The sequence below is a fragment of the Eriocheir sinensis genome, chromosome 35 (genome assembly GCF_024679095.1).
Source record: "Eriocheir sinensis breed Jianghai 21 chromosome 35, ASM2467909v1, whole genome shotgun sequence".
In the NCBI taxonomy this organism is placed as follows: domain Eukaryota; kingdom Metazoa; phylum Arthropoda; class Malacostraca; order Decapoda; family Varunidae; genus Eriocheir; species Eriocheir sinensis.
This window is the reverse complement of record NC_066543.1, coordinates 818565-828564: the sequence shown is the minus strand read 5'-3', so window position 1 is coordinate 828564 and position 10000 is coordinate 818565. Positions and strand designations below refer to the sequence as shown.

Sequence of the window (10000 nt, the reverse complement as noted above, 5' to 3'; positions counted from 1 at the left end):
ACGCACGCCACCGTCGAGCCGTGGTGCTCTCGCGTCACGTTGACCAGCAGACGCGAGGTGCTCATGCCGTTGCCCACGTAGCCGCTGTCCTGCATGGGGAGAGAGAGAAAGAAAGGGGAACTGTTATGGACTGATGGAAAGGTTCAGACTGGGTGACACATTAGACGATTTGACAGAGAAGAAGAAGAAATTTTTCACCGTTTAGAAATCTTTATGTTGCTCTTAAAGATAATGAGGGCGGTCGTAAGGGTAATTTAATGAGGTATGAGTTTCCCTTGAGATTATGAGGAGACGGAGGGGTGAGATAGGAGGGTCGTGAGGGAGAGACAGGGTCGTAAGTGAGAGATAAAAAGGTCGTAAGGAGAGACAGAAGGGTCGTGAGGGAGAGACAGGGTCGTAAGGGGGAGATAAAAAGGTCGTAAGGAGAGACAGAAGGGTCGTAAGGGGGAGAGTAAAGCTGAAGTGTTGTGGAAGAGACAGGGTCGTAAGAGAGAGACAGAGGAGGTCGTAATGGAGAGACAGAGGGAGGGAGAGAGAGGGAGAGGGAAGCGGCAAGGTTGTGAAGAGACAGGATCGTAAGGGAGAGACAGGGTCGTAAGGGAGAGACAATGGTCATAAGAGAGAGACAGGGTCGTAAGGAAGAGACAAGGATTTAGGGAAGACAAAAAGATCGTAGGTGAGAGATCAACGTCTTGGGGAGAACAGAACAGAAGGGTTATGGGTAGTGAAGGGTCGTACCGGAGGGGAGGCCAAGGTCGTAGGGGGCAGACACAAGGGTCGTAAATAAAAGGCGCGTCAGAAACCTTACCTTCCCTCCCTCCCTCCCTTCCTTCTAGTAATTAAGCCCTCGCGCGTAAAAAAAAAATCCTCCTCCTTCCCCGTTTTTTCTTTGCCGTGGAGTCGAAGTCAATCAATAAAGAAAACGACTCGTGAAGGAGGAGGAGGAAGAAGAGGAGGAGGAGGAGGAGGAGGAGGAGGAGGAGAGCTTTCATCATGTCGCGATTCGGTTTTAGTTTGACAAATAGTTTTGCGATTCACTTTATTATTCGATTCAGTGGTTTTTTTTGTCTTTTCTTTTTTTCATTTTTTTTATGATTTTCTCTTTCGTGCGCGGCTGGGGGGGAAGGGGGGGAGTAGAGAAGAGAAGAGAAGAGGAGAGAAGAGAAGAGAAGAGAGGAGAAGAAAAGAGAATGTTTCAGTTGACTCCTAGTTTTCTGATTTACTTTTTATTCTATTCAGTGATTTATTTTTTTGTCCTTTTTTTTCTCGGGGGGATTCTGGTACGTTCGTTATCCAGTTACGTTTTAGAAGTGCATCGTAATTGTGTTCATGAGAGGCAGAAGGAGAGGATGGCGTTTTTCAAGTCTTGAATCGAGTGTCGGAAGTTTTGCGTTGTTCGTTTCTTGTTATTAACTCCGACGACCAGACTGAAGGACACTTGTAACGCTGAAAAGTAGAAGAGGGAAAGGAGAAGGAGGAGGAGACGGAGGGAGAGATAGAATGGTAGGGAGGGACGAAACGGTCTTGGGTGAGAGAGAGAGAGAGAGAGAGAGAGAGAGAGAGAGAGAGAGAGAGAGAGAGAGAGAGAGAGAGAGAGAGAGAGAGAGAGAGAGAGAGAGATAGAGAGAGAGAGAGAGAGAGAGAGAGAGATAGAGAGAGAGAGAGAGAGAGAGAGAGAGAGAGAGAGAGAGAGAGAGAGAGAGGAGAGAGAGAGAGAGAGAGAGAGAGAGAGAGAGAGAGAGAGAGAGAGAGAGAGAGAGAGAGAGAGAGAGAGAGAGAGAGAGAGAGAGAGAGAGAGAGAGAGAGAGAGAGGTGGCGTCAGACAGTAGTTGGGTCGTAAGGGTGAGACAAAATTATCGTAATTGTGAGACAGAAGGGTGAGAGAAAGAATGGGCGTAAAGAGACAGTAGGGTCGTAAGGGTGAGACAAAAGGGTCGTAAGGGTGAGACGGAATCGGAAGGGTCGTGGAATAGAGACAAGGTCGTAAGTGTTCAAATGGAGGGTTGTTGGTTGTGTTGGGACCTATGATGGTAGTGTTAGTCTTAGATAAAGTCGAAAAGAAAGGAGTCTGCTGAGCTCAAATGGGGGCAGTAATGGTTGGGTTGGGAGCTGCTGTTAGGGTAGTGTTAGGGCCTGTGTTACGTATTGTGGTGATGCTGTTAGTAATAGTGAGTGGTGGTAGAACATTATCTAACCAATTATCTAACACTAAGTCCTTCATTCCAGACTCATCCTTGTAACAGCAAAACCATGGCGAGAATGGCTCGGCTCGGCTCCCTTACAGCAAACACTTGACTACACCGAGGACAGACAACCCTCGAGCCCGCCAACTCAAACAGATAACCACGACAATCCCAAGACTGTTTGCCCGGCCTCGAAGTTGGGTGAGTAGAGCTTGTGCATGTTTCGGGGCTGATACAAGTCAAACACAAGATGAAAGGGAGGAGGGACGTCTTGTGGGGAGGGAGGGAAAGGGAGGAGGAGTGTGATGTGGTGGCGAATGAACTAGATGGCTTACAGAAGAGGACAGTAAGTGAACCACGGGAAGATTTTTTTTTTTTACAGCAAAGGAGTCAGTTCAAGAGCATAAAAAAGGGAGCAATAATGAAAAAAAGCCCGTTACTCACAGCTCCTAAAAAGAGTTAGAGGAGTGGCCGAAAGATAGGTCAATTTCAGTTACTAAAAGATTAATTTTTCAATGGCTATATGTATGTTTATGTGTGTTTTTAGGGATCCGGGGGTTAAATCATGTGGATGGATGGAGGAGGAGAAGGGCGAGGGAGGTGGTGTACGAGCTATATGTAACTTACGAAATTGAACAGTAAAGGGAGGAACTACAGGAAAACGTTGAAAGGAGTTACGTATAAGGGCAGGAGGAGTGAGTAGACTAGAGCAGATGTTTCTTTCTTAATGTGGATGTGTATGTGTTTTTATAGGAGAGGACGGTGCTGGGTTATATAATGTTTTTTTTTCTTTCTTGTCTGTATAAGGTGTATGTAAGACTTCATCAGGCAATCATACGCACAAAATCCCTGTGACGAATTCGTAGGTGAGTGAGTCGTGAAGAAATTCTGTTATTTTGGACCCTTCTTTTCTTGTATTAAATCAACTCTTTTATCACTCATTAATTACTCCATAAATGATCTCACCGTCTCGTATCCCTGGTAGCGTGATCCGGCTTAAGTTGTTATTGGAGACTGGTGTTCGGGGATAAACAAGGGAAAAAGAAAATATACATTTATTTAAAATTAAATGAAAGTAATTGCCTTACGCAATATTCTATGCTCAGACGATCATAACACTGGCATATTCAGCAATGGATGCAACATATGACAAACGACATGTCTTAAACATAATACTACAATATGTGCTCAGTTGTTGCCAATAATAATAACACTCGTCGTTCCACAAGCAGAGGTTTGTATCTCTCTGCTTACATCACAATCATTATGTGCTCTCTTCACAAAATCCTACTACACATTCCTATAGTATAATTTACTACAAGTCACGGAAGCACCAAATACCACACCCAGTGGTGTTACCTTTGCTTTACATCGCAAACAAATAATCACAATCCTGTCCCACTCACAATCCTACTTCACATGTCCTACATTATAATCTCCAGGACAATACAGTCGGTTTCCCTTAGATTCTCGAATTTCTACTCACGATTAAGATCACAACAGCCATTCTCGGCTGAGTGAGTAGCAGGTCTGCTTGAGGCGAGAACCAAGCTCGGTCTACTCATACCACTGATTTCAAGGCCACATTTTTCTTTGCTTGAGGCGGACTTACATCCTTGACACGCCCTTAATTTTCTACATAACCAATGGCCAATACTTCCTGTCACACTCATCTGCTCGCTCATTATGTTGTATTGTTTTACTTTTCCTGCTATTCGTGAGTCAGTCTTAAGACACTCCCTCAGTGATTTTTCTGTTAAATTATTGGCTCATAACATATCGCCACGACTGACGTCACGGGTCAGAGTCTTTTTCAATGGTTGTTCACACTTTCTGACCACGCCTACTGGGTATCTGTTTTCTGTATCTGAGTCTGGGTATCTGTTTTCCTTTACCCTCGTTGTTTCCCCTCTTTTGTACTTGAGATGTTTACACTGTTATATATGTCACCCTTCTTGTTAGTGTTTGTCCTGTCAGATGTTTACACAGTTGTATATCTCTCATTCCTCTCTGGGTATCTGTTTTCCTTTATCCTCGTTGTTTCCCTCTTTGTTAGTGTTTGTCCTATGAGATGTTTACTCTGTACTGTTATGGCTATTCCTCTTGTTTGTTCGTTTTCTGGTTCCCGACAGTTATAGTGACCGCGATAGAGAAGAGGGCTAACGGCAGGGGCTGAGAGGGGCTGAGTGGGGGCTGAATAGGCTGAGAAAGTGGTTACGTGGGTCTGAATAAGCTATAGAGAAGGCTGGGTGGGTCTTCATAGGCTATAAAAAGTGTCTACGTGGGTCTGAATAAGCTATAGAGAAGGCTGGGTGGGTCTTCATAGGCTATAAAAAGTGTCTACGTGGGTCTGAATAAGCTATAGAGAAGGCTGCGTGGGTCTTCATAGGCTATAAAAAGTGTCTACGTGGGTCTGAAAATGCTGGGAGGATCGTTGCTGGTCTGAATTGACTATAGAGAGGTTCTAGAAAGGCTGATAGAGACTGCGTTGATCTGAAAAGGCTAAAAAGAGTGTCTGCATTTGTCTGGAAAGCCTAAGAGTATCTGCGTGGCTCAGGCTGGCCGAAGCACCACCACTGGCCTTCTGTCGACTCTAATTTGCATGGCTGATGAGCGGGGTCACGGGCCGCCGGTAAACAGCCCCGCCAGCCCTCGCGTCCGTCCCGTCCCGCCCTGAAAAGACTCCCCATCGCCCCACACACCATCGCCCACGTCCCGCCATGGCGCGTCACGTAAGGGGCCGCGCCAACACACACACACACACACACACACACACACACACACACACACACACATAGACGTTCTCGTCGGCGCTAAGAGGAATCGGCGCTCATACGAACACGCTTTCGACGACCTCTAGCGGCTGGACCCTCAAAGAAAGTTACTGTTGTAATATCCCCTGTGAGAGAGAGAGAGAGAGAGAGAGAGAGAGAGAGAGAGAGAGAGAGAGAGAGAGAGAGAGAGAGAGAGAGAGAGAGAGAGAGAGAGAGAGAGAGAGAGAGAGAGAGAGAGAGAGAGAGAGATAGAGAGAGAGAGAGAGAGAGAGAGAGAGAGAGAGAGAGAGAAGAGCGGATCGGAACATTCAGAGGTCATTAAAATACCCGACCATCACTACCCCACTACCACCATTATCATCACCACCACCACCATCATCACCACTACCATCACCATCACCACCACGCACCACCACCAGGAGCTCCCTCTAGTGTTTACATCCGGCGCCGTGCAAATTAACTCTCCCCTGATTAACTAATGGCTAGCGACGCAACGCCCACCACCTCCGCTACCTGATGCTGCCTCTGCCTCGCCTCGCCTCGCCGACTCGTGCCAAGCTGTAGTATGTAGTGTAGTGTGTAGTGTTCCTCCTCTTCCTCCTCCTCCTCCTGTTCATTCTGTTCCTCTACCTTCTGTTCCTCCTGTTCCTTCTACTGTTTTTTACTCGCTTTCCTCCTCCTCCATTTTCTCTTCCTTCTCTTCTTTTAGCATCATCTTTATCCTTATCGTTCCCCATCTCGCAATCTTTATCTTCCTCCTCCTCTTCCTCCTCCTCCTGTTCATTCTGTTCCTCTACCTCATGTTCCTCTTGTTCCTTTTACTGTTTTTTACTCGTTTTCCTCCTCCTCCATTTTCTCTTCCTTCTCTTCTTTTTGCATTATTATTTTCCTCCTCCTCGAAATCTTTATGCTCCAGTTACCTCTCCTACACCCTCTTTTCCTCCTCCTCATCCTTCTACGCTTCCTCCTGTTGTATTTCTTGTTTCTCTCCCTCCTCCTGTTCTTCCTACTCTTCCTCCTGCTTCTATTCTCCATCTTTCATTATCTTCCTCCTTCTCGTAATTATTAGCAGCTTCATCATTTCTCTTCTCAAAATCATCCTGCACTTATTTCTTTTCTTACGTCTTTCCTCTTTTATCGATCTCCTTCTTCCCTTCCTCCTCCTCCTACTATTTCTTCTTCTTTTTCCTCCGCCTCTCCCTCCTCCTGTTGCTCCTTCTCATCCTCCTCGTCCCTCTCCTTCTCGAAATCCTCCTTCCCCGGTTACTATTATTACATCACCTCCTCTTCTCGACATCCTTCCCTTCCTCCTCCTCATCCTCGTCCTCCTCCCGGAATAGCCACCCACCATGATTCTTTGCCTTCTTTACTCCTCGACTTAAAGATGAAGCCACGCTCATTGCTTGCTCAGGCTTCTCCTCGTATTAATTCATCTCATTCACCGAGAGAGGCTGCTTTTCTTCTTTCGCCTGATCCGTCAACATATTTTAATAATCGCTCGTGTGGAGGGATTCGTTGGTTTTCTCTTATGTAAATATTAACTCGAATCACTGGTTATGGAATTGCTTTAATGATTATATGAGAATAGGAATGTGTTATGTTTTTTTTATGTGTATAGGAACGGGGAATACTTATTATGGAGTCTCTTAAAGGGTGTATGAGTGCAAGTTTGTGTTGTGCTTTGAGAAGAGTCTTGCTGTTAATTATTTTGATCTTATTCATGAAGTGTTTCCGAACTGGAGTTAGAAAGCGTGCTACTCTGTTCCCCCTGACGGTAATTAACTTGAGTGTAGGATTCTTTTTAACCAAGTAAATAAATGACTGATAAAGAAAAGACGAAAAAACAAGAAAGGAAACAAAACTGGCTACTGGCATGATTCCTTTCCCCCAGTAAGTCAGTAAGTGCGTTTTTTTTCTTTTTTATTACGTATAGTAAAGGAAGCTGCTCAAGAGCAAAAACAAAACAGAGAAAAACAAAACAAAAAGAAAGAAAACCCTCCCTGACAAATGAACGGGTCGCAGCACGCAGCCTGGGAGCGAGTGAGTGAGTTGCGAGTGTTTTTTTCTTTTTTCATTTTTTTCTTTGTGTTTGAAGTCGAGCCGCGGAGCGAAACTCAACCAGGGCGATCGATACCCGGTGTGTGTTTGACCTTCCCTCGCCGACCACACCCATGGGACGCTGAGGAAGCTGATGTAGTAATGGTTTTCCGAGGCCTATATATTATCTTAAGGCTTTCCTAGAGGTTGTTGGTAGTGTTTCACTGAGGAACCTGATCTTGTAATGGTTCTTGAAGGTCTATATATTCTCGTATCAATTTCGGGGCCTAAACACACATTTGGTACAGCTTTTGTGGTGTTTTTTGAGGCTAGTTTTATAGGAGACTGAGGAGGCTGACGTAGTAATGGTTCTTTAAGGCCTATACCCTCTTAAACATTTCGGAGCTTACACACATATATTTGGTAAGGCTTTCGTAGAGGTTGTTGTGGGTAATATTTTCGTGTGGTTTTATGAGCCTAGTGATGGATTGACAAGACTTCTGCACCACGAACGTGAAAAAGCTCATACCGTTAAACATTTTAGGGCTTAAAACACACACACACACACACACACACACACTCTTCTTCTCTCTCTCATATGTGTGTGTGTGTGTGTGTGTGTGTGTGTGTGTGTGTGTGTGTGTGTGTTCTCAATCACTGAAACATTTTTGCTGTGTCACTTTTCTCTCCCTAATAAATAAAAAAATACAATCACAACAACAACAATAACAAATATAAAACAAACGTGCCAGCCAGCTAAACATAGACGTGGATTAATTAATGAAAAGTAAACACAAACAGTAAATATTTGCAGTACGCGTCACAAAATAAATAATACAACAAGTGATGGCACAGGGCCAGTTCCACAGTTCCCCATGACGGGTTATTAAGCTCCCAACCCAATACCAGACCCTTCGAAATTTCCTTGTATAGTGTCTGGTGTTTATATTTAAGTTCACAAATTTGATGAAACTATAGAGGAAAAGTCTTGTGTGTTTAGTGTGGCATCGAAGACTTCACCATTTAGGATTGTATGGGATTCTATTGTTTGGTTCGGGCTGTTACGAAGACACTGTGTTGGACTGTGAAATCGGCTCATAGATGCACGTGTGACGCCCGGACTCTCGCGGGGTGTCAATATATATAAATGATGAAAAGTTGTCAAGCTCTTAAAATAATGGAAACAGAGAGAACGGAACTTGAACGAATGGACACACTCACGCGCGCTGGACGAACGGATGAGCTGCTGAACGACACATTAAATCGGATAGTTCACGATTAACTCGACAGATGTGTGCTACAGAACGCTATATTTAAAGGGTATTTCACAGCTGACTAGACGAATGAGGTACTGAATTAAATATTGAAAGGGATAGCTCACCAGTTGACGAACATATGTGCCACAGAACGCAACATTTAAAAGGGTATTTCAAATTTAAAGAACAGAAGTGATACAGAACACTACATTTAAAAGGGTATTTCAAATTTAAAGAACAGAGAAGTGATACAGAACGCTACATTTAAAGGGGTATTTCAAAGGGGAAGGACATGGATGGTACAGAACGTATATTAAAAGGATTTTGCATAAGTGACTAGCGGAATGAGGTACAGGACGATATATTAAAAGGGATATTTCACAAACGAGCAAACAGATGTGATAGATAGATCTCTTCACTATTCTCCTCCTCTCTCCCTCTCTCTTTTCATTACGACGATTTCCGAAGGCCACTGAGAAGATTATTGGCCGGGTTTTAATTTTAATGGGGGGGGGGGTTGATTTTTCCGTTCGTGGTGCAGAAGTTGTGTAAAAGTATCACTAAGATCACGAAACAGTCTATGCAAACCCCAGCAGCAGCTTCTACGACGAGAGGCTTTCCAAACGGGCGAACTGAGGGGCAGAGACATTTAAGAATACGGGCGAGAAACAAAACAAGTGCTACAGAACGTTACATAATTATTTTAACGTATATTTCACGAGCGATGGATGGCGAGGAGGCTTTGTGTGTGTTTGATCGCCCTCCCTTCAACAGCTTTGCCTTGCTTTGCCGCGCTAGAAATAATGTTAACAAGGCCGATGCATAATCCATGGCGGCGGGCGCGCTGCCACATAATTTATGAGGAGGCTCAGGTTAATGTAGTTAGTTAGTTAGTTAGTTATTTTTTAGTGGCGAGGACCTGAACAGGGGGGTAGGAGGAGAGGAGGGGAAGTGGGGAGGTGTGTCATTAGATAATTTGTAAAGTGAGTGATTGTTTTGGATGAAGTTTAGTGAGAGAGAGAGAGAGAGAGAGAGAGAGAGAGAGAGAGAGAGAGAGAGAGAGAGAGAGAGAGAGAGAGAGAGAGAGAGAGAGAGAGAATTACATAGATTTACATAGAAAATCAGACCACACAGACCCCATGGTCCAGACTAGGTGGTCTGTCCTTAAACCTAAGTGATTGAGAGATTTTACATAGATAGATTTACATAGAAAATCAGACCACACAGACCCCATGGTCCAGACTAGGTGGTCTGTCCTTAAACCTAAGTGATTTTACATTAATCAGAAGGCTCCTAAACGTTGCATTTCTACTCTAGTTGATATTAAGTTGAAGGAAGTGACGGTCGAGCTTATTTTTGAAGGAGTCAATCGTGTTACACTGGACCACTGATGGTGGAAGTTTATTCCTTTCTCGCACTACAACGTTGGTGAAGAAAAATTTGGTGCAGTCTGAATTTACTTGTCTACATCTGAGTTTTACGCCATTGTTCCTCGTGCGCAAAGTGTCATCGATCATAAACAATGTTGATCTGTCTACATTCGTGAAACCATTAAGTATTTTAAAAAATTCGATCAGTTTTCCTCGGAGGCGACGTTTCTCAAGAGAGAACATGTTAAGGGTGGAAAGCCTTTCTTCGTAGGATTTGTTGCGCAAGGAAGGGATCATTTTCGTTGCCCGACGCTGAACACCTAATTTAGCAATATCCTTTGCATGGTGGGGAGACCAAAACTGTACCGCATATTCCAAGT

At 44.3% G+C, this 10000-nt stretch overlaps 1 protein-coding gene across 1 annotated transcript in view; it reads right to left on the bottom strand.

The window, feature by feature from the left end:
* The window catches only part of LOC127007540 (neural cell adhesion molecule 1-like), a 165017-nt gene that overhangs the window by 27095 nt on the left and 127922 nt on the right, over positions 1-10000 (bottom strand). The window contains exon 10 of the mRNA XM_050878709.1: positions 1-89. This exon is cut by the window's left edge and continues 62 nt beyond it. Coding sequence (XP_050734666.1) covers positions 1-89 — 89 coding nt within the window. The remainder of the gene's footprint in view (positions 90-10000) is intronic.